Consider the following 24,097-nt stretch of genomic DNA (forward strand, 5'->3'; position numbering starts at 1 on the left):
TCTAAAAACTGCACCGTGTTTTGATTTCGGTGACACAGCTGGTTTGTTGGTAATTTGTTAAAATGCCCAACTATTCCAGGCAGAGAGTTCAAGGTTACAGAGTTCCCAGAGTCTGCGAAACGCTGAAAGGTTTATGATCTGTGAGCTTCATGCCCTATAGAATGTTTGGCAAGCATTACATATCTGTGATTAATCATAAGTCTCATGTCAGTGAAACAACAACACAAATGTTTGCTCCTGATGCAGATTTCTTTAAGGGGGGAAAAGAAGACAGCAGCCTCTAGTGTCTGAACAATGATGGTGCATCAGGAGTAATGGCCAGATCTCAAAGCCTCAAAGCCAAAGAAGATGCGAATATTGATGAGAGACAGAATGACAGGAATAACATTTAAAAAAGTCATTTTTGTTGCATAACTTCAAGTGGAAGCCTTATGAAATCTATACAAAAATATTAATCTTGAATATTAATATTAATTCATTGCAGTTCTCATGGTTATTAACTATATAGACAATAACAACTAATACACAAAACAACAACACAAAACAAAAGGCATACAATAATTAATTCAAATGTGATGTTTGCTGTTGAGGGTTTGGTGCTTTGACTCTCGTGTCAGTAAAAGAACATGTTTTCTTGACAGCAGGGTGTTAATGGCTTAAGAATAAAAGGAAGAAGGTCAAGTTACAGGCCTCTATGAGTCAGGGTTTTGGCATGCTAATTCTCCCAGGAGACCCCCAGTCTTACCCCTCCGCTCTTGCCAGTGAAGCACAGTTTCAGTTTGCAGGGCCATATGGAGCAGCCTGAGGGAATCGCCTCTAGATGTAATTGTGGCAGTGCCTCAGCTGTCATCCCTTCACCCCAACACTTCATTTTGGGCCTGAATGATGTGGACCTTCATTATCTCAGCACCTATAAGCACACATACATTAGTTGTGGTCTTTATTTTCTATTTGCCTATTGTTGTTTTAGTTTATAGTTTATTTGTGTTTATATACCTGTTTAACCAGGTAATTTGATAATTTCTTTAAAGGTGACCGTGTGATGCTCACCTTGTGTGTTCAAGTAGCCTAGCTATCTGCTAATGGCACTTTTGTCTTGAGACACACAAATGAATATGATTTAAAAAATGTATTTTATAACTGAATTTCTTTGTCCATAAATTAAAAGTAATTTACTACTTTTATTGTATTAATTCCTTTCGAATGTGTTTTTTTTTTTTACATACCAAAGTTATTAATAAAAACGATTGAGGTGAGATTAATCTTAATTATCTGTTGGAAAAATTATGGGTCTAAGTCTAAGCCTTTTTATAGTCTTCTACTAAACTCACGTTGTCTTGTCATGTGATCTTTCCACCGGCAGATGTCGTCACTGCACTTTATCAATAAATAACTTTTTCTCGCTAAAAAAAAGACTTAATCTGGACTAATGATTAAAATCAGTTATTGAGAAAAATGCTTTTTATTTGGTTAAAAAACGTATGCATTTACTTATATCTATTATAATTTGTTAGCTACATTATATTTAAGTGCATTTAAGATAGAGATTACAAAAGGGTATGAATCAATATATTTAAAAAAATAATAATGTTAAAATCTGCATGCAATAACATGCATCCAAAGTGTAAAGACCACAACTTGTAGGCCTACTATAAATAGGGGGTCAACATGTCTAAAGAACAGATTGACACTTTTTAAACAGTTATTTCCACGTGATCTTATTATTATTTTGTGGTTTCTGTTTACATCTGGTACCCAAAACGATGTGTTATTTAGAGTAACGTTATAGGCTTTCTACCCATTCTTTGAAGACAGGTCCAAAAGGACTAGACGAGGGTTAAGAGTAGAAGTCGTAGCCTATGCTAGCCTACTTCATAACTCGTAACAGGCCAATATTCTATAATAAAATTTGCATCTGATGAAGAAATCTGATTCATGCAGTCTATGATTCAGTCTCTAGTTCACTCATATGCCGTGGACCAGTTTCCTCTCCTACATTTAGATATTCACCATGAAAGAGCAAACCGCACAACTGACCTCAGATCAGCGCGCTAATCACATTTAGGCGCGCGGCAAAGTCTGAAATGACATCATTCAAGCCAACGCGGATAGTGCTGCCTTTTCAAATGCCTGATCGTATTTACAAACATCAGGGCAAAACGTATTTTATGATTCCATGTGTTTTGCATAGTATTTTAAACAAGCAAAGAAAAAGGTATGAGTTCTGAGGAACCATTCGGTGAACCAAGTTGTGTTTGTGTTTATTATATTTCTAAGAGCACTGTGCGATCATTTATGACTCTTACTACGGCGAAGTCGTTCTTCATGAATATTAATTTGGTCTTTGCTTTTGTTCAACCCGGACCTGTCATGTGCCTAATTAATATTCATGAACCCACTTACTAACGTCTGCTTTTACTGGCAGGACGACAAGGTACGTGGGTAATATTCATGAGCTAGTCCTTCGCCGTAGTAGGATAGGTAGTTCGCGGAGCTTCTCGTGTGAGGTCCTCATGCGCTCAGTGTGCGCCTCCCTTTGTGCCTCTACACTCAAGATGGCTCCCGTTTTAGAGAAGAAGCTACTGGGTGCAGCCGGGACAGGCGACACTATGGAAAACAGTAACGAGGATGATGAAGGACAAAACCTCTGGTACGTTCGTACCCGCAAAGTGTCCAGAAGTGCTGCGGTTTGTGCAAGGAGTCCGTTTATTTGACAGTGTGAAGTGCTGCTTTGTCACCAGCCGGGTGCTGCCCAGTTCAGACGCCGGTCCCGGATGAGCCCAAAACACTCCACATAAACTTACAGTAAAGTCTGGATTATGCTAGATTAGACATTTGAAACGGGCTAAATAATAAAGAAAGTATTTTGGGTCGTTAGACGCAGATTGTCTCGGTTTATAGGCTAATGTCATGCTCACTGGTGTAACGTTAAGTTATGTGCTATTGGCTAGCATTTAACGTTAACTCAATGGTTTTAATATTTGTAGTGGTCAAGTCGTTTCTCTTGAAGCTTTGCTTGGCTAATTAAATTGAAATGCGGGTGGTGATTATTGTCAGGAAACTGACTGTTGATTTGCGTCTCTGATGGGATCCAAGTTAACGGTTGATTGACATCCATCTCTTGTGTGAGAGGTTCATTCTTGTAACGGCCTTTTTTTGTGGATGTTTTGGTAACATTATATTACCTAGTTGCAGGTATCTGCAGACGAAACTAAACATCCAACTACTTTCTACGATTTAAAGCCCCTGTCTGCTAATGTCATGAATGGCAAGTGATCGGTGGTCATTTGTTTTGTTTTTCAGGTCTTCAATCCTCAGCGAAGTTTCCACACGCTCAAGCTCTAAATTGCCCTCTGGGAAAAATATATTGCTTTTCGGTATGTGACATTTGTTGTTTTCTTGAATATTGTTTTTTTAATCAAAATTCATAGTTTTCTAAAAGTGCATTTATGTTTTGCGTACAATATCGACGTACGCCGCTTCACTAGATTGTGCAGTTTTCACCAAATGTATTTGAATACAATGTATGAAGTTTGAAAAGGGGATATTTCATCCAAAAATTATAGCCTAACGTTACTTCTGTTTCTCTCCGTCACGTTGTTCCAATCCTGTTTGACTTACTGTTTTTTCTGTAGAAGACAAATTAAAATATTTTAAAGAATGCTGGTACTACTAATCAAATAGTTTTGGTTATTGAATTCCATTGTATGGAGCAAAAAAACATCAACATATTTTAAAGTGTTCTACATAAGAAAGAAAGTTATACAGGTTTGGAATGACAAGAGTGAGTGAATAATGACAAAGTAAATGTGTGGGGTAAACTATCCCTTTAACTTTGTCTTAGGCATAAAGCTGAAATAATTTTCTTTGTCTTAACACTTTTATTATTCAGTACACCGACGTGACATGATTTATATGTGATATGGTTTCGGGTGTTTTAGGGGAGGATGGTTCAGGAAAGACGACACTCATGGCGAAACTTCAAGGAGCCGAGCACAGTAAGAAAGGTAGAGGGCTGGAATACATGTACCTGAACGTCCAGGATGAAGACAGAGAGGGTGAGTGATTTTAAACGGGGTCAAAGAAGGTGATAAAATAATTAACATAATAATATTTAAGGATTATGAAGGTTTGGCTGTTTTAATTTCCTGTATTGTGTTAAAAGGCTGCATTATTATGTATTGGTATTGTTTTGCAAACAAATTACATAAAGTCTAGAATGACCTGAAAAATATAAATGATATTTATTTTATTTTGGGTACATTCTCCGTATGTAGAAAATGCAGTTTATTCAGTTTAAAAAAAAGATAGGCCTATACAATAAACTCTTCCAGATTTAACTCGCTGCAGCGTGTGGATCCTGGATGGAGACCTGTACCACAAAGGCTTGCTGAAGTTCGCAGTGACCACTGAGTCGTTGAAGGACAGTCTAGTTGTGTTTGTGGTGGACATGTCACGGCCTTGGACCATCATGGAGTCGTTGCAGAAGTGGGCGAGTGTGCTGCGCGAACACGTGGACAAACTGAAGATCCCACCTGAGGAAATGAGAGAGATGGAGCAGAGGAGTAAGTGCTGTTTTGATTTTTTACTACTCGGTTGTAGTAGTATTAACACCTTGCTGTCTGTTTGTAGGGGTCATTCAGGTTCAAGTGACACTATGGATGATTATAGCGTGTGCATATCGTCTACCTTCAGCTGTTTATGCTAGACATCTTATTCTACTCAAGTGGTCATGAATAGCTGCAGGATATTTGTTCAACTAGAGGAACTTTTGTGCAGCACCGTGTATCAACCCATATCAGGCAGGTGGGAATATGAATTGATACAGCTTAACATTTATGTCTCCGTTTTCAAATGTTCCTTCTCTGGCGAGAATCGTTTCTTGTTTTGTATGTTTTTTGATCATATGTTAATGTTTAGATTGTGTTTAGGTTGCTACATTTACATTTTGACAGTACAGTCAATGACAGATTGTGCAGAAAGTTGCGGTGCAGTAATAAATACACTAATAAATCCCTCGCAACAGCAGGTGCAGAGGTTGATTTTGGTTTGTTGTTTATGATATAGTGAAGAATGTAGCTTAAACATTAAAGGACTTTTTATGTTGAGAATTCGGTAGGTAATATAGAAAGTTATGTGATGCTTTTATTAAAATGGTTTTGTTCATGAGTCCTAATCTAGTTTTATTATGAGGGTTATGAGACCAGGAACGCCTGCACTGTAGGATGGTTTAATCACAGTCTGGATATGAAGCAGTCTTTGTGCTTTCAATTTGCATGACCCATGTTGTCAGACTCTTGCTGCTAGAATCAAAAAGGTCACAAATACTGTCTCACGAGGAAGTGTTAGTTAAAATTAAATATTTGCTGAGAATCATCATGTTTATTAAAAAACCTTGTTAGTTGGATGATACACTGCAGTTCAAAAGTTTGGGGTCGGTAAGATTTTTTTCTTATGTTTTTGAAATCAGCCTCTTAACAAAGCTGTATTTAATTGATAAAAAATACAGTTTAAAATGTCATTTGTTAAATATTATTCCAATTTAACTGTTTTTCTCTTTGAAAGCTGCAGTCTGTAACTTTTGGCGCTCTAGTGGTTAATAAACAGAATTATTATTAATTAATAAACAGGTTAATAAACCCCCCCCCCATAATTCATGGAATCGAAAAGAAAAAATCTCAGCATTTATTAAAAAATAAATATTTTGTAACATTATTAACGTCTTCGCTGTCGCTTTTGATCAATTCAATGTGTCTGTAGCTGAATACATGTAATAGGCCTAATTGCTTTTTACATTGTACTGACCCCAAACTAAATAGTAATGTTTATCAGGGCTTGAAGTGAATATATTGGATTTTTAAAAGTTGTAAACTTTTAACGGAGCATGCATTTGATGGCTTAATGTGTTTTGATTTATGAAAACATCAAGCTGGCCCAACAGCGTTTTGAGGAGAGTGACTGACAATAGCGAGAGAGGCAGAGTGCTCAGACATGAAGTGAGAGGCTATTTCTGAGGATGACTGTTTCTGCATGTGCCCTATAAACAGGGCTGTGACAGCAGAATGGGGAAGTGGCTTGGCAATGGTATTGTTTTTTAGCTTGCATATGAAATACAAAGCCCAGTGGTTTTACAACGCATTTGAATGGCAGTTTTTGAATCTCTAGCTCTTTTTGTCCCCAACAGTATGATCACCTTATTGTGTGGCTTTCATCCTTCTAATATTTTTTCGTAATACAGAACATGCTTTCTGTGATGATTTATAATGTTTTACTTTTACAGTTATACATAAATGTTTCATGGAAACATCATTCATATCATCCCCATGTTTTCCAAATACATTCCCTATTTTAATCTATTATTTTGGCTGAAATATGATCCACTGAAGTTGACTTTTTGATATTGGTGAGTGACCTATCCACTGTGTCTCTCAGGTGCTAATTTCTGCTTTCAAAAAGTTTTTTTTTGGTGGTGTTTGATGTTTAACTTTTCAAGTTCACATCCCACAATTGCCAAATGTTGGATGTATTGAATTGGTGTCTAAACACATTAAGCCGCTAGCTGCTCTGAGCTTTGTAAAACTGACCCACCCAGAAAAAGGGCCGTTGCTTCCTTAAGGAAGCCCAAGCAGCCTCTGCTCACTCCTCACATCTGACCGGATTCAGTGACGTCAGCACTCTAGTGGGAAGGACAGTTCAGCTTCTCTTACAAGGCGTTGCATCATGGTCTGCTCACTCAGACGTTCCTGACATTCAACTCATTGTTTTAAGCGGGGCATGAGCGCAACACCCAAGCACAACTCAAACCACTGTGCTAAAACATAGTCTCACAGCTCTTAGTCAGCTAACACATTGACTGAACTTTTTTTTTTTTTATGTAGGCTAGAGAGAGACATCTGCATGTACTTTGGAAATCCTTTTTTTGTATGTTGTTCAAATGTGGCCTTGTAACTGCTTATTTTTAAATGCAAAAACAACACTTCTTAATTGGTATTTACTTTTTTTGTTTTCTGTCACCATGATTTTTAGATGCACTTGTCAGCACTCTGATGGCTTCATGCCTGCAAATGCTCTCTGGACGTGTGTATTCTGTTGACCATCCCCACCCTTGTTTGTGGAAGCTGGTCAAAGTCGACAGTAGAAAGTGATTGTAAACTGGTGCTTCTTTTGATTGAAGCTATTACATTAAGTCATATTGATTAAGAAAGTTGCAGATTAAAATCTTTACCATAACTTCAGTGTTGATTGTCTGGTAAAAACAGGCTGATCAAGTTATTTAAAAATAAAATGTTCATTGTTTTTCAGCCTGAGTTTGTTTAGAGAACTGTGGAGATTATGTGAGGCAGTAGAATCAAGGGTTTTATTTAAAAATGTCTGCAGACTGTGGCATGTGATATTGAACTCTTGCCTATTGGCTATTATCATTTAAGAAGAATCACTAGATGGTTAACATCGGCTTGCCTTCTGGAAATAATTACAATTTCCTAATGGACTCTTTGTCCAAATAGAACACAGTGGTTTATTGGTCTGCAACAGATTATCTTGATCTCCGGCTCCTGTGGAAACTTGTACATAAACTTCACATCGCTGGGTGTGGGTAACTAGTGTGATATAACTAGTACAGTAAATAAAGAGATTCATGATGAGTTATGAGTCATGACTGATGAATCCAATTCAGTTTATACACTACTGTTCAAAAGTTTGGAGTCGGTAAGGCTGCATTTATCAAAAATACAGTAAAAATACAGTAATATTGTATATTATATTAAAGTAACTATTTTCTATTTGAAGATATTGCAATTTGCAAATTTTATTGTGATGGCAAAGCTAAATTTTTAGCAGCCATTACTCCTGTCTTTAGTGTCACATGATGCATGTTGTGCTGCTTAATATTTTTTTGGTAACCAATTTTTGTCAGGATTCTTTGAATAGAAAGTTATTTGAAATAAAAATATTTTGTGATATTATAAATGTTTTTACTGTCACTGTTGACCATTTGAATATGACCTTGGCTTGCTGAATAAAAGTATTAATTTCTTAAACAAAACAAAAAATCATAGTGAATGATTCATAGTAGTATATGTTAAATCTGCTTTTAGGACTGGCGAGTCTGCTATTCCAGAAGCATGTTGTTCCATTAACAGTACGCTAAAGGAAGTTGTGCAGCTTGCCTGGTTTCTGGGTCATCTGGAGCTGCATTCTTAAGGTTCCTGAGGAAATTCCTCCCCCTTTCCCTCCCTCACCACCTCCTCAATCTACCACCAATAAAAGACCATTCCAGCCACCTACTTCCGCACATCACCACCACCATGCCCTCTTCATATACTCCTGTGTATTTAACATGGTTGCTGCTCCTGTGCAGCTGTATTTAACCAGTTGCTGCTCCTGTGTTCTGTAACATGGGTTTGGGTTGCTGTCCCTGTGTTCTGTATGTTGAGTCTTGAGAGTGTGCTGTCAGCTCTGTTCTCATCTGAGCTGCTCGACTTCTACAGGCATCGGCCACTCAAATGTGTCCATAAGTCATGATTTCAGGCAGTTTGAGTTGCACAGATAATGAACTGTTTGGGCAAAAAAAACATGCTACAAATCCTTGCCAATGCTAAGATTTATTTATGTTTTTCTTTTTTTAAAATGTAATCTTTTTTTTTTGGGACAGACTGTCTGTTTGGGTCTTATGTAACCTGACCGGAATGTCCTAAATCTATGGATGTTCTCTATATTTGTATGGCTTTTTATTGGTTGAGGCTATTTAATACTTAAAGTGATAGTTCACCCAAAAGTTACATTTCTGTTTATTTACGAACCCTTTTGTATTTTAAAATTTCGCTTGATTTTTTAAATTTCCATTGAGTTCACACAATCAATTTCCAAACACAATACACAAAGGTATCGGAATATGGTAAAATGTAATATAGTATATGGCAATTCTAACGTGCTTGATGCAAGAACCGATGACGTTTGAGCTTCCATGTTTATAAAGTTATCTATGACGTTTTCAAACATCGGTCATTTGATTTTGAAGTACTCGTATCTCTTCAAGAGAAGCAACATTAATGCATTATTGCTAGTTAGCAAACATTAGCTTGGATGCAGTCTTTTAGGCCCTGTTTACACCTGGTATTAAGTTTTGGTCGATCGGATCACAAGTAGACAAGGAAGACGCATACCTATTTACACCTGGGTTTTTAATCCATCTCTTTTGTTCACTTTCAACCACTTCTGTCCTGATTTCTTCGAGAGGAGGGTCTTTGGGTGGGCAGGTGTATGGGCTTTTTCAGATTTGTCAATCTAATGGACAAAATAAGCTTGTGTAATTTACATATGAATGCGCCCAGAGAAAACAGAAGAACATACAGAGAGCAGCAGCTTTCATTTCTGTTTTGACAGCCGCAAAACCAGACTGAACGCGGTGTGTGTGTTAGAAATCAGGAATGGTGAGAGAAAATACTTGATACGTTTTTCCCTCTTCAAATCAAACTTGAGTCTTTAGCCGACAAAGTTTAATCCAGTCTGGCTACTGCGCTTGCCATAATGTATTTTGCGGTCAAATGCGTTTTTAACTACCTCTGAAACTGGTCGAGAGTGGGGAAGCTCAAAATGTTTTAGACCCCGTTTACACCTCTATTTAGTGTCATCCACTTGTGATCCGATCGACCATAACACATCTTAGTAAACAGGGCCTTGTATAATAACTTTTACAGGTCCACTAGAAATGCATTGTTGTGTCATTTATAGAAATAGAGAGAGCCACTTGATGGAGGTTAAGATCAATTATTTTGTTCGTCATCATCAATCTAATATATGACCATGGACCACAAAACCAGTCACATGGGTCAATTTTTTTTTTCTTATACAAAGCTAAATACATAAGCTTTCCATTGATGTATGGTTTGTTATGACAATATTTGGTCGAGATGCAACTATTTGAAAATGTGGAATCTGAGGGTGCAAAAAATCAAAACATTGAGAAAATCGCCTTTAAAGTTGTCCATTTATGTTCATGATTGTGCTCCATTCACTCACAAAAATATATGTTTGACATATTTAATGTAGGAAATTTACTAAATAACTTCATGGAACATGATCTTTACTTAATATCCTAATGATTTTCGGCATAAAAGAAAAACAAGATAATACATATAATACGATAATTTTGACCCAATGTTTTGTTGGCTATTGTGTTTTGTGATCCAGGGTCACATATATTGTTAAAACCCCATTGTCGTCTTATTGCTAGAAATCTATCTCTGCATAATCTGTAGCCTTTGCTTGTTTAAATGTTGTGATGTCATGAATTAGTTGTAAAATAATGTTTTCAATTGCAAAATAGTAATGTGTAATGTGATGCTTCTGTTATTTTCGACTGTATGATGTACCTACTGACACTGTTTACTGTAACTAAATGTGTAAATGTTTGACCCTGCTTGTGTGTTGCTCTCTTCTCTGCAGTGGTTAAGGCCTTCCAGGAATATGTAGAACCAGAGGAAGCCACGCCGAGCTCGCCCCAGAGACGAGGGCCAGCAGCTGCGGGAGAAGATGAGAGCGTGTTGCTGCCCCTGGGAGACAACGTCCTCACACACAACCTGGGCATTCCAGTGCTCATAGCTTGCACAAAGGTAGGTGGAAGTAAACTGTCACTTTTGATCAATGTAATTTGTTCTTGCTGAATAAAAGTCAAGACAGGTTCTTTCAGGAAAAAGAAAAATAATAATAATGTACGTCCTGTGTATAAATAGGAATTTGTAGGTATAGCCTACTGTTTTGGAAATTTGAGTGGATATTTTGAGTTGTTTTGCTCAGTGTTAATGGAATTTAGCTTCTGATGCATCAAGTGTGTTTATCCAGATGAAAAGCTCTCTTTATGGAGTCTCCGTAGCCCGCAGGTCTAGAGCTGCAGACTGACCATGCTCCCCTCACATGCTCTCTCGGATCAGAACATGCTCAATGTTCTCTACTATTGTTAGCCTCCCTCCAGCCCTGCGTGCATGCATGCAAGACAACCTGTTTTTAAATGAGGGGGTTTAGGTCTGAGAGTAAAATGTCCGCTCTTTGTTCTCTTCAACGTCAAGAGGCAAAGTGATCAAACTGCCTCACCCTGGAAGGAATAGAGGAGAATAGAGCCTGATATTGAATTTCAGAATTGCAGTTCTTTCCAATTTACTTGAAAGCACAAAATTCATTCTAATCAATATGCATTAGCATCATCGTTACAGATCTGCGGAAACGTCAGCATTATACTGGCCATCTGCAACACCTATAAGGGGATAGTTTTAATTTACTTACTCCCGTGTTGTTCCAAACATGTATAATTTTCTTTCTTCTTTGAACACAAAATATATTTTGAAGAATGCTGAGGTCTAAACAACATTGGATGCCATTGATGTTCATTGTTTGGAGAAAAAAGGTTTTACAATTATCTTTTTCAAGATGTCAGGAGTAGGTTTAGCTTCTCTTTTTATAAATTGCATTGCTTCATTGTCACATTTGTAACTTTAAAAAAATTATTTTAGACTGGATATGTTTATTATTGAGTGAGAGAGTTATGTCCTGTGGTTCAGTAGAAGGTCAGCGGTGTCTGTGACATGCAGAGATGAGTTTGCATTTCCAGTGATGCTCATGGAAGCCTCCTGGATTTTTAAGCAGCCAAGTCGGCACCTCCTCTTCCTGCCAAAACGATTATGGCTGGCAATCGGCCACAACCTGAGTCATTCACAAATATGGCTGCTGCATTGTAATGAGTCCCATTGCGCATGTGTGTGCTTGTCTGCTATTTTTAGTATGGGATGTCTGTTACGCCCCGTGGCTCAAAAGGGACGCAACAAAGATTGGGACACCCGAGAAAGCCACAATGTTAAAGGAAGTCATTTATTAACAAAAGGAAAATATACGAAAACTTTGTAATGAAGTAGTCAGGTATCAGTAGTGTCATGCTAGATGAGTGTAATGTGGCATCATGATCTATGCAAAAAAGAAACATAACCAAACAAATATTAAATAGGCCGTGCACATCTGCCATCCATCTTGCTTCTCTTAAAGGTGCTTATGCTGTTTCACTCTGTTTGCATTCTATTCTTCAACACCTGGAGTTAAAGTCTACGTATGTACGTGTCCTCTTTGTGGACTTTAGCTCTGCGTTCAACACCATCGTTCCTGTAAAGCTGATTAACACTCTACAGGAGCTAGGTGTTAGAACATCACTTTGCAAAGGGATTTTCAACTTTCTATGCGATAGGAAGCAGGTGGTCAAAATGGGTGATTACGTTTCACAGTCGAAGTTCTTGAACACTGGCGCCCCTCAGGGCTGCGTCCTTTCCCCACTTCTGTACTCTTTATAAACACATTTCTGTCAATCACACACCAGTTCAGTTCTGTTCTGTTGTTTAAGTTTGCAGACGATACCTCTGTAGTTGGTCTTATTGGCAATGGGGATGAGTCTGACTACCGCAGAGAGGTGGAGGGGCTGGTGAAATGGTGCGAAAGCTTTAACTTGACACTTAACATCACAAAAACCAAAGAACTGGTAGTAGATTTTAGAAGGACCCCTAGTCCCCACCCTACACTCTCCATTAATGGGGTGGAGGTGGAGAGGGTCACTTCCTTCCAGTTCCTTGGGACCACAATCCAGGAATCCTTATCATGGGAGCTCAACACCAATATTATAAAGCTCACCAGCGACTCCATTTTCTGCGGCAGCTCAAAAAGTTCAGAGTCAGCCGAGTTGCCATGACCCACTTCTATAGGTCAACTATTGAAAGCGTTCTCACTTTTTCCATGCTTGTCTGGTTCGGTCACACAACCGCTCAGGACAAAACTAGGATGGAAAGAGTAATACACAGAGCATCAAAAATCATAGGCTGTAGCCTCCCTTCACTTTCTTCACTTTTCTCCACCAGAATAATAAGAAAGGCTAAATACATCATAGCGGACCACTCTCACCCTGCTCACCATCTCTTTAATCTCCTCCCATCAGGAAGAAGATATAGGAGCATTAAGACTTCCACATCACGTTTCAGAGACAGCACTTACCCTCTGGCTATCAGACATCTGAATTTGCACTGACTGCAGCATTTTACTAACTGTGTGCACTGTGCACTTTCTTAGCACTTTCTTCTTTGTATCGTCTCTTTAATGTCTGCAGGGTTTGGTCTACTGTTTAACTGTTTGCTGGGTATTGTTGTTATTGTTGTTATTATTTTTGTACTTGTGTTGTCTGTCTTTAGGCTATTTATGTCTGAGAGTTGTACCAAGACAAATTCCTATCAACTTGTTGACATGGCAATAAATGATTGAAATTGAAAAGGGAAGTTGGCAGCTGGTGTCACCGATGTAATCATATGGGAGGGCGGAGTAATCCATCCAACGCTGGGGAAAACCCCATTAAAGACAGGTCGTCACAGTCTGTCTTGTAAAAACAAACAGTATCTTAGAGCTTCAATACATTTAAAGGGATGGTTTTACTATTGTCGTACACTTCAAGTATGATGTTTTAAGACACACTGCACCTAAGACACCCCCCTCGAATGATTTACCTCTGTCTCTATCTTTCAGTGTGATGCAGTCAGTGTACTGGAGAAGGAGCACGACTACAAGGAGGAGCATTTTGACTTCATTCAGTCTCACATCCGGCGGTTCTGTCTACAGTGTATCCTATACAAAATCAGCCTCAATAGATTTGCTTTTGTAATATTACTCTTTCCCTATAACAGTAAAAAAATCCATGTAAATTTACAGCAAAAAATCTGGCAGATGTGGTTGCCAGAAATTCATCGTAATATTTCAGGTATTACTGTGTGTCATATTGGTCCTGTACATTTTCCAACTTCTAATTGTATATTTCATCAAGTTATTTAATGTTAGTATACCAATTTTCTTAAAGTACCAAAGACTATGCCTGGGCGCCCGTGGGCGGTATATTAAGTTTGTATTGAGATGTTTATTAAAAAGATATTAAAGAAGACAATAACGGTTATATCGATATAATGTGTCTTGAACTTGAGACGCTTTATTTTAAGGCCTTTTAAAACAACTTGTAAGAAATAGTTAAAGTGATAGTTAACCAATTTTTGTTTATTCTGTCATTATTTACTCACCCTCAAGTTGTTCCATACCTATATGAATTTCTTTCATATGCTGAACACAAAAGAAGATATTTTGAAAAATATGGTGAACAGTTGACAGGCACCATTGATTGCCAATTTTTGATTTTCATTGTAAATTATATAGCAATTTATTTGCAAAAAATCTAAAGGAGTTTTTTTTTTTTTTTTTTTTACATTAAAAAATTACATGTACCGGTAATGCAGTATTCAGCCATTTAGTTGTTGTTTTTTTACCATACATGGTGAGGTGAACTTACCATAGCATTTTTAGAGTCATTTGTATTCCTGTAAAAAAAAAAGAAAAAAGGGTGTACTCATCCTTAATCAAGTCTCACAGATGGAGCTGGCTTGATTTACACTTCGGTCAAAGAGGAGAAGAACATGGACCTTCTCTACAAATACATAGTGCACAAAATATACGACTTCCAGTTTACAACGCCTGCCTTAGTGGTTGAGAAGGACACTGTGTTCATGTGAGATCTCTGAAATCCCCTAAAAAACATTGCATTTATCTTTTTATTATCTTTTTATGCAAGGAAACCATGTCTTATTCAATTTGGTGCAAGTCCGTCAAACTGGTTTCTATTAAAACTATTTTTAAATCTCTGCATAGTCCATCCGGATGGGACAATGACAAGAAAATTGCCATCCTGCATGAAAACTTCACAACAGTTCGACCTGAAGATCCCTTCGAGGACTTTATAACGAAACCTCCTGTACGAAAGGTGAGAAGAGAGAAAACCTAGGAATGAGAATTTTCACCTTAATTTGTTCTGCTTGTGTAATATTTGCCTTTTTGTCTCTAAAGTTGGTGCATGACAAGGAAATCAGTGCAGAGGATGAGCAGGTCTTCCTCATGAAACAGCAGGTAGGAGAACATACTTTAGTTCAGGGTTTCTTCATTCAGTGCTGAAGTTACATATTAGAAAGGCAGCCAGAACGTGCCTCCACCAATCAAGTGATCTCTTCTCTGACGTCAACATGCGTTTCTCACAGTGCCCTCCTGCTGTCTCATTAGTTTGATTAGATGCAGTGAAACCCATTTGACTCTTCAATGTTTTCATTGGCTGACCCAGTGTCAGCTGTGCAGGATACTGTTTAATTACACAATATTTGGACATTTTAAAACAATTCATTTTTAATGGGCATTGTACGCCAGCTTCTTGTATATTGGCACATTCTCTGGATGTTCACTGTGGGTCTTGTCAAATATCCTGAACAGCTCTGTGGTTTAATCAATTTTGAACAGTGTTTATGTGAGGGGTTTTTATTGAGAATGATCTTTAACTCTTAAATGCATGAATGTTTCGCCGATCATTATTACATATTCTGGTCTTTAGTGACCCGGATCTATATCTAACATGGATGGATCTCTACTAGTGCGGATCGGGCCGAATTTTTCAGTCCGAGCCCGGCCCGCGTCCGACAGAGCAGTAACCGAACCCGACCCGAGCCCGACAGGCATAAAGATATTTATGTTCGAGCCCGACCCGAGACCGGCAGTTAAAATCCCATTTTTTTCTCATACTAATGACAATTGTACGTTTGTTTGTGTGGAAAGCCCGCTTTTATTAAGCAACTGTAGGAAGGCAATCGGAAATGTCAACAGATGAGCGCATCAGCGCGCGGAGCAACAAGCGCTCTTAACACAGGCGCGCGCACATTATGCACGTGTTTCATTGTCACGGCTACATAAACAAATGTCCGCACACAGGAAGACGGATGTTATGGTAATATTTTACATGTATTTTAATCACAAAAACGAACGTTTGCATCAAGTGAAAGCATCAGGCACATCGGCTGCCTACATAATAAGCTGTTTTAAATTTAAAATGTTCAATGCCTTATCGCGCTGATGTGACCGAGCCCGACCCGAACCCGAACATCATTTCTAAATATCTGTCCGAACCTGGCCCGGCCCGTCGGGTACCGGCGGGTCCCGTCGGGCTCGGGTCGGGTATCCATCCTCTAATCTCTACCTGTCGCGATAATGTAAAACTCTCCTGATATTAGAGTAACAATTACAGAAGAATAAAATAAAGCATATTTTGTTACCTTTTGGATCTTGGAAGAGTTCACTATGAGCAGATGTTTTATACCATCATCACTGTCCTTATCAGAGATCATTTCACAGTACATTCAGCATCTGGCTTATATTCACAATCTCAAACATATTCTCAAAACTATAATTTTCAACATCTTCAAAATCAATATTTTGATCGCTGACAGCTTCTTGACCAGATCCACCATCTAGTGACAGTGACACTCATATCTGACTGCGTTCAGCACTTGCTCTGCAGTAAATCACTGAGCCGTTTCAAGTTTTGCTGATGATACTTCCTATTCTTTTGTTTTCTGCCTGCGGTTACTATGAGTGAAACGTCACTTTATCATAGTTTATCAGACATCGTCACTTGTGTAAATTGCACTTATTCAGTTATCAAAGATTCTATTATTGTTGTGCAGAAAAAAATATACTTTCACTGTTACACAGTGACCCTATACAATTTGTACAAATAATTAATGTGAAAACAGGCATTTATAATTCTAATTATTACCATTTTTTTTGTTATATTGTTTATAATTAATTGATTGAAGAATACTAAGAAGGTTGTTGTCTAACTTTGAAAAATGAATGCAGAGGAGGGTAGTGAATGACGTCCCGGGTCACTAAAGACCAGAGGTATCCGTTTAAGGGTTAACAATATTAAGCTGCATGTAAACACGGTCACTGCTGTTAAGCGGCTCCTTTTGATTTCACAAAGTACATTCATTTCTTTGTCTTTGAAATGAAAAGATCACTGTCTGTAACATGGAATACAAACAAAGTGTTGTGTATCGGCCAGATAACTGTCGTTGTATAATACAAACTTCAGTACTTTTAATAAATGTCATCATAGTGTCATTTATAATTTGAAAAGTAGTCTACCATCCAAAAGTTTGGCATCGGTAAGAAAAGTCTATTATGCTCACCAAGGCATGTTTATTTGAAAATGTCTTTATCATCAATGTCTATCAGTTTTTGATCAATTTAACGCATACTTGCTGAAAATAAGTACTAATTTCTTGAAGAAGAAAAAAAAAATCTTACTGACCCCAAATATTTGAACGGTAGCATATGTATTTCAAAATAACGATTAAAGCTTTTTATTAAGGTTTTACATCTCTCATGTCTTCTCTTACTTTATTACAGTCATTGTTATCTAAGCAGCCGGCCACACCCACAAGAGGAACCGTAAGTGTGACTCTGTTATGCTGCTTTGAGGATTTTGTGAGATACTATTTTGACACTTATGCTTTAGAATTTTACAAAAGCCTATCGAATCATTTTGTTGGTTTTAAATTGCATTTTAGATTCCTCTTTAGTGATTTGTGTATTGAGAAATCTAAATCTCCTGAATTGCTTTAGCATTTTCCTGACATCTGTTTTTTGTTTTTGTGTGTGAATAGGAGTCTCCTGTCCGGACTTCATCTGGTTCACCCCGACCAACCGGCCGAACAGGGCCTACAAATGTGGCTAGTGTCTCACCCATGACCGCGGTGAAGAAACCAGACCCCAACATGAAAGGTAATATATCTTGATGCAGAACCTAAATGAACCTTTGTGATCTCATGGCTCTCTGTTCATCAGTGTGGCACAAATAACACATGATTGTGCAGTCAAGCAAAAACAGTGTTTTCCTGAGAGTCTAAATATGAGCACTTTGTTCTCTTTCTCTCTTTCTTTCTCTCTCTCTCCCACACTCATCTCATTTTGCTGGATCATCCCTCTGCCTCTGTCTTGCAGTGTTCTTCTAACCTCTTTAAAACACTGCCCTCCTGAGGAGACCATTGGAATAATTCCCTAAACAATATATTTCTGCTGGTTCCAGTTGGTGTGGGAAAATGAAATGTTCCCATCATTAAGCTCAGCTGGAAAGCATATAACATACCAGCAGGAATAGATTCAGTCGCTTTAATTAAATCAACTTTAATTGATTCTTAAACCTTCCTGCCCTGTAGGGTATCAGGTATCATATTTCACATTTTTGACATTTTTTTCACAACTTTTTTTAGTTAATAGCCAGCTTGTGAGCATTGTAGTTAGTGCCATTGAAGCCAAGGAACCATAGCCCTTCCAGTGTTATAATGGTGGTAATTGTAGTCCTGGATGTGCTTTTCAGTAGTTCAAGTGTAAATGAATATCAGTTGGGCCTCCCATTGTCACTTGAGGTCATGATATTTAATTTGTGTGTGTTTATAGGAGCAGCAGCAAATGAGGGAGTGCTGGCCAACTTCTTCAACAGTCTGCTAAGTAAAAAGACCGGTGCGCCGGGCAGTCCTGGGTCACCAGGGACAGGAGCAGGAGCGGCTGTACAAGGTTCTGCCAAGAAAACAGGTAAATTCTTCCTTTGCCAGCCTCAAGTCTAGGAACAGGTGAATCTCACAAAGTACGGCTATGTATGGGTCATATCTTTGCCCAAAATCTTGATTTTTTTTATAACTACATTACTGTATTGCATTAACTAGAGTATTATTATTTTTAGCAGTGAGAATTTGGGAAAATGTTTATTTTTTAAAATAATGTAAAAATGCACATAGTCTCAATATTGGCTTCAGTTTCTTTATCCAAAACACAAGTCGTCCCAAGCCATTTGTCTGAATTACATGAAATTTGGTATGCACCATCTGAAGATACTCATGACAAAAAGTTATCAAAATTAAAGGGGTCATATGATGCGATTTCTTGTTTTCCTTTTTCTTTAGTGTGTTATGTAGCTGTTTGTGCATGTATACTATCTGCAGAGTTACAAAGCTCAAAGTGTTAAACCTAAAGAGATATTCTTTATAAAGGTTAAGGCTCAGCCACGCCTTCCTAAAACACTTCCTTCAAACTCGCCCCCACAAATGTACCTCAGTATGTGGGGGCAGAGTTTCATAACACCGCACAAATGTATACGCAAAGAAAGAAGGCGTAACTTTTATTCTTGCTGTATTATTGTTGCCGCCATGTCGTGGAGACACTGTTTTTCCGTTGCAAAAGCCAAACTACTTTGTTTGGCCTTCCAAGAGTACAAAATTAGAAAACAGGGTTTAAGCTTTATTTACAACACTGTTCCAGAACAGTACAGCCAAAATATTCGACTGTGTGCTGCGCATTTTCTGGAGGACTGTTTCCAGAACCTGTGAGAGTACAAGGCCGGCTGTGCACAAAGGCTGATTCTAAAAAGTGGGCAAAATCCATCTTTACATGCACATTCTGGCGCTTCTGACTCACACAGCCTGTAAGTGTTTTCATATTTTAAGAATTTGCTACTGACTATTCAAACGTGAGTTTTGAGCATATAATAGAGTAGCGCTTGTTTGTCGTTTCTATGATCACAAATGCAGACATAGTTTTATGTTTACATAGTGTTCTCACACCCGTAGCGCGACACTTAAAAAGGCCGCATAAATCATTATAGTTAGTAATTATGTCCCCAATGAAATAAAACCTTGCCAATCTGATACGCGCTGGCAAAGTTGATCAGCTTGGTCATCTACATTTTCCGGATCCGATTCGGGCTCGAATTGATAAGGTAGTAACGACATTATCACCTGTCATTATTGCTGTGGGAGCTGATGTTCCAAATATGGTAAGGGGCGTGACATTTCCATCACACGGTATTCGCGCCAATCACAATTCACTGGGTCGGTGGCCAATCAGAGCACACTACGCTTTTCAGAACGATGAGCTTTGTAAAATCAACGCGTTTCAGAAAGGCGCAACAATAATGTATGGTATGTTTAAAATAATGACTTTACTTGTCATTTTAGAACCATCATATCACCCCTTTAATGTAATTATTGCGGAGCAATAGGTTGATATATTTGTGAGTGTGGCCCATTGTGACTGATAGGCATGTATCTTATGAATGCAATGTCTCAAGTCTCAAAGACTTGGTAAATATGGATAACAGGACATTCTGAATATGTTTTTGTCCCTCTTTTGATTTTGGGTTGAATTATGACTTGACTCCTTCATGAGGTTCACCTGGTCACCTTCTGTCATAATGTTCTCTGGACAATGCTGTTTTTTTGGAGTTTTACCCTTAGAGCCAGAGAGAGTAACCAGAAGGAATGGGCTGAAAAGCCTGTGTGAGTGACGCCACCATGGATGGTGATATCCCATACTCTCTGGGTTTCATACTTAGAATGATGCCAAATTCATACCAACTGCGCTTTTCTTTTATGATATTTTGTTACAGTTAGAGGTCGACCGATAGTGGGTTTTACCGATAACAATAGCTAGTTTGGCCCGCGCTGGCCAGTAACCGATTAATCAACTGATAGCTTTTTTAAATGGATACTGGATGAAAACAAACACGACACATAAAATAGTTCTGAACTTCATTACAAAAATGTAAAAACAGTACTGAACCATGAAAATGTACTATACTTCTTAAAAATAAAAAAAATATTAATATATTAATTATACTTTGATCCTTATTTGTTTGTTCATAGTGCATTAACTAATGTTAAGATATTTAAAAATGTAAATATATATTAGTAAATGTTGAAATTAACAATGAACAATACTTTTAAGTGGAATATTATTTTGTAAAGTGTTACTATTTCATATAAACACAAACAGTCATGCTTACAGATGGCCATCTTTAAACATCTACTCAAACGCTATAGCATTGAAATGTTGATTATTTGCTAAAAATAGCCAAATATGTTACAGACAGTGGCGATAAAAAAAAAAAAATTGGTGTTCGTGTTCTCCAGTAATGCAGCATCTTATCAACAAAGTACTTTATAATGATATGAAAACATGTAGTGTACGGTATACATACCGTTTCGTTGTCTGTTTTAAATCCGCATTTGATGTTTGCCGCACAGCCTCGCGTGTCAAAACAAACTCCACGAGGCGTCAGTGATAGTTTTTATTTCACCTCTAGAGGCCGCTCTCGTACTGTGTAACAACAGCAAACTCTTCTCAGCCGCCCCAGCAACGGACACAACCCGGAAAAACTATCTGTATGTGTCTTTTGACGATAAACAAATTGTTCCAGCAATCGGGAAAACCGATCAATCGGTCGACCTCCGTTCTAATATAACACTTTTCTGTTCTTTACCTGCCTTTATGGCCCCAGCATGTAAAGGAAATTGTGCTTTGATAAAGAACACCATGCAGTTTTGTTTTCTTTCCCTTTTCATGTCTTTCTTAGTAAGTTTGCATTTGTGTAGCCGCACAGCATGCTCCTTTTGAATGCACACCAGCATGCAGCACTCATCCACCGAACTAGTTCCCACATAACCAACCTATGTTATTATATACAACACAGAAACTACAGGAGATTACTCTGTTTTTTTCTCTCTCTCTTTTTTTCCAAGGGCAGAAGCCGGGTTTGACTGACGTCCAGGCGGAACTGGACCGATTGACTCGAAACCCCGACTCAATGGTAACGGCCAACAACACCCCAGCGACAGAGAACGAGGCATGAGCGCGTCAACAGCATTGTCCACTCTGGAAATCAACATGTAATGACATAAAGGAGAAAAAAAAATGCTATTCATGACCAAAATTCCCCCCACCTTGTGTGTCAATCAGCAAACAGACCGAAAGGGTTTGGGATTCTATCAGATGTATAGGCTCTGATGTTGTGGGGGAAAGAGAGGTAGATATTTGAAAAGATGCAACTGCTTTTCTTTGTTTTCATTTCCAGACCCCTTTCTATGTTTGTTAGTTTATTTGTGGTGATTAATTTTTGGTATGGCAGGTCAGGTAATGGGTGCTCTCTCCTTGAGGCGGCAGTCAAACCTCTAAAGTGTGGGGCCTTGCTTAGCTTGGGACACCTTTAAACGCACCCATTCCCCTCCTCCTGACAAGAGCAGATCGCACTGCTGCATTCAACGGGCAGTCGCTTCCAGTGTTGAAATCTGCTACAACTACTGCTAAAAGCCTAAACATATTCATCGAAAACAAGTACTTGCAAAAAGTATATAGTGTGTACAAACATAATTGCATTTATGCTGATGTATTTATAAAGAAGCAAGCAAATCAAGCTGTTATTTTCTCTCTGTGTTTTATCAGTGAGACGTTAAGCTTCACTTAACACGGTTAACATCACTGATGTCATGACACTAATGACAAATACCCATTGGCCTTCAGCATACAGGAATGGCAGACGTTGCCACACCGCCCTCTGAATTATGTAAATATGCGCTAAATATTTGCTACACAAGCTTTGATTTGATTTTTGTATTAAATTGAGTTATTTTAACAATTTATGGAGAACTATTTCAGATGAAACAAGCATTGATGAGTATCAGGCTGAGCTTTTTCTTTTGGCTATGGTTGTTTTTGGAGGAGAGGGGCAGGGCGGCATCTTTCCTAGTATAACTCCCAAGTGCCTGTGTCATAGTGGAGGTGCTTGTCTCCAAAAGAGGAATTGCACTGTAGCATCAACAGTCAATGGTTCTTTTCTCTCTCTCTCTTTTTTTTTTGGTCCAGCTTCATGTAATTTATTTTTATTTGTCTGTGGTCTTTGCTTTTTTTTGCTAAAATACACATTTTGCCTACTTCAGTTGCCTAGTTTTTTTTTTTTTTTGCTGCCATAGAGAGCTTGCCTTTCTTTTTGTGAATGTCACTGTCAACATAAAACATGTTTAGCATCTTGACGGGACATTTCGTCCCACCCTCAAGTTTAAATTGTGGCTTAAACCACTAGCACCATTCTCATGTGGCCAAGCGACCGACTGCACGTCGTGTCTTTTGTCAGTCCTGACAAATGAGATATCAGATTTGTTTGTTAGCAGTTTTTTTAAATATATATTTATATATATATAACTTGAGGACAGATTAATGTTAAACATTCCCGGTTTCTGCGCAGTGTAGGTGTTTGTTTTGTGCCCTGCCTCAGTGCCCACTGGAAGTGACGACTTTGCCTTCAGTGTAGCATTCACTGTTGTCACTCCACATGCTCTGTCTCTTCACTCAGGGTAGGTTTGAGTCCATATAACAGTCTCGTCCGTCTTCATAGTCAATTTCTCAACATTTTCTTCCACTACTGATGCTGTATTGTATTGAATTCCTTGTTTAAAGCAAACTGTTTTCGGTGTTTCTTTTTTGGTCATTGAACATGTAACCAGTTTAGTTGGTTTAGCTTGACAAATCATCCACAGGCGTGGTTTAATGGTTTTCTTAAGGTTTTTAACCTTGCTGTTGTTGTGGAGGTACTGTAAATGGAGCAGCTAAAGTGGCTTTTAAATGATCATTACATTTTCAGATGAAAAAGGAAAACGCAGAGAATTGGAATCTGGAACCAAAGATGTAGAATCCACATGTTATGTCTATGTCGAGTAGCTGCCCTGAATTTCTCCCTGGTGGCCATTCTTGGCCGAGCCTGGAGAAGCCATCATTCCAAAACGGATCCTCTGTTTACTGTGGTGGTCTGTGTTCAATGTCCGATATATATTTTTTCTTTCTTTTTTTCTCTCTCTCTCACACTAGAGTTTGAAGCCTTTGTCCTTTCTTTTTAAGCTCTTCAAGGGAATAGACCACAAGACATGTTGAGTTTACTGTTGTTTTCCATGAACTTGTGTTAGGAAAATCTCATACCAAACTAGAGATAAGGAACTCGAATGAAATTTACGTTTATTCTGCATAATATTGCTTAACGGTTTCCATTTATGATGGGCAGGGCTATAAAGCATTTGCTGATATTCAAGCACAACATTAAGTCTGGACTATATACCTCTTGTTTTAGCGGTTAAGGTTTTTCATCTGTACAGACTGTGTGAGAATTTCTTGGGCTGTCACTAGTGAAGCCTCCGATCACATATAACGTTCTACCTGCTTTTAAAAGCGCTCATAACCTTAAATGCACTTAAGATGCACTTAAGTATTTCATTGCATTCTGCATTTGCTGTGTGACTGAAATCTCACTGTGTGTACTGAAGTATCACTGACACATTCCTGTGAACATGACTCCTTTTTTTTCTCCACCGAAAGACCAGTAAAACGGTTGTAACCG

At 38.2% G+C, this 24,097-nt stretch overlaps 1 protein-coding gene across 2 annotated transcripts; it reads left to right on the forward strand.

Moving 5' to 3' along the window:
* Nucleotides 1-2,434: 2,434 nt before the first annotated feature.
* On the forward strand, nt 2,435-24,097 carry dync1li2 (dynein, cytoplasmic 1, light intermediate chain 2). 2 transcript variants are annotated; one of them, XM_079597403.1, is made up of 13 exons: nt 2,435-2,650; nt 3,304-3,377; nt 3,942-4,058; nt 4,335-4,565; nt 10,447-10,613; nt 13,546-13,639; nt 14,434-14,569; nt 14,710-14,821; nt 14,905-14,964; nt 17,290-17,331; nt 17,547-17,664; nt 18,340-18,474; nt 21,456-24,097. In XM_079597403.1, the coding sequence occupies exons 1-13, from the start codon at nt 2,514-2,516 to the stop codon at nt 21,563-21,565; spliced, it is 1,533 nt and encodes a 510-aa protein (XP_079453529.1). In that variant the 5' UTR covers nt 2,435-2,513; the 3' UTR covers nt 21,566-24,097. The 2 variants fall into 2 exon arrangements, with proteins under 2 accessions (XP_079453529.1, XP_079453530.1); XM_079597404.1 differs by having other exon boundaries at nt 21,461-24,097.

Source organism: Phoxinus phoxinus (assembly GCF_949152265.1).
Source record: "Phoxinus phoxinus genome assembly, chromosome: 2".
Classification (NCBI taxonomy): Eukaryota; Metazoa; Chordata; class Actinopteri; order Cypriniformes; family Leuciscidae; genus Phoxinus; species Phoxinus phoxinus.

Coding starts and splice junctions, on each gene's coding strand:
- dync1li2 (XM_079597403.1), top strand. CDS start 2,514: ATGCGCTCAGTGTGCGCCTCCCTTTGTGCCTCTACACTCAAGATGGCT. Junction 14,965..17,289: donor TCTTCCTCATGAAACAGCAG/GTAGGAGAACAT, acceptor ACTTTATTACAG/TCATTGTTATCTAAGCAGCC. Junction 18,475..21,455: donor AGGTTCTGCCAAGAAAACAG/GTAAATTCTTCC, acceptor TTTTTTTCCAAG/GGCAGAAGCCGGGTTTGACT.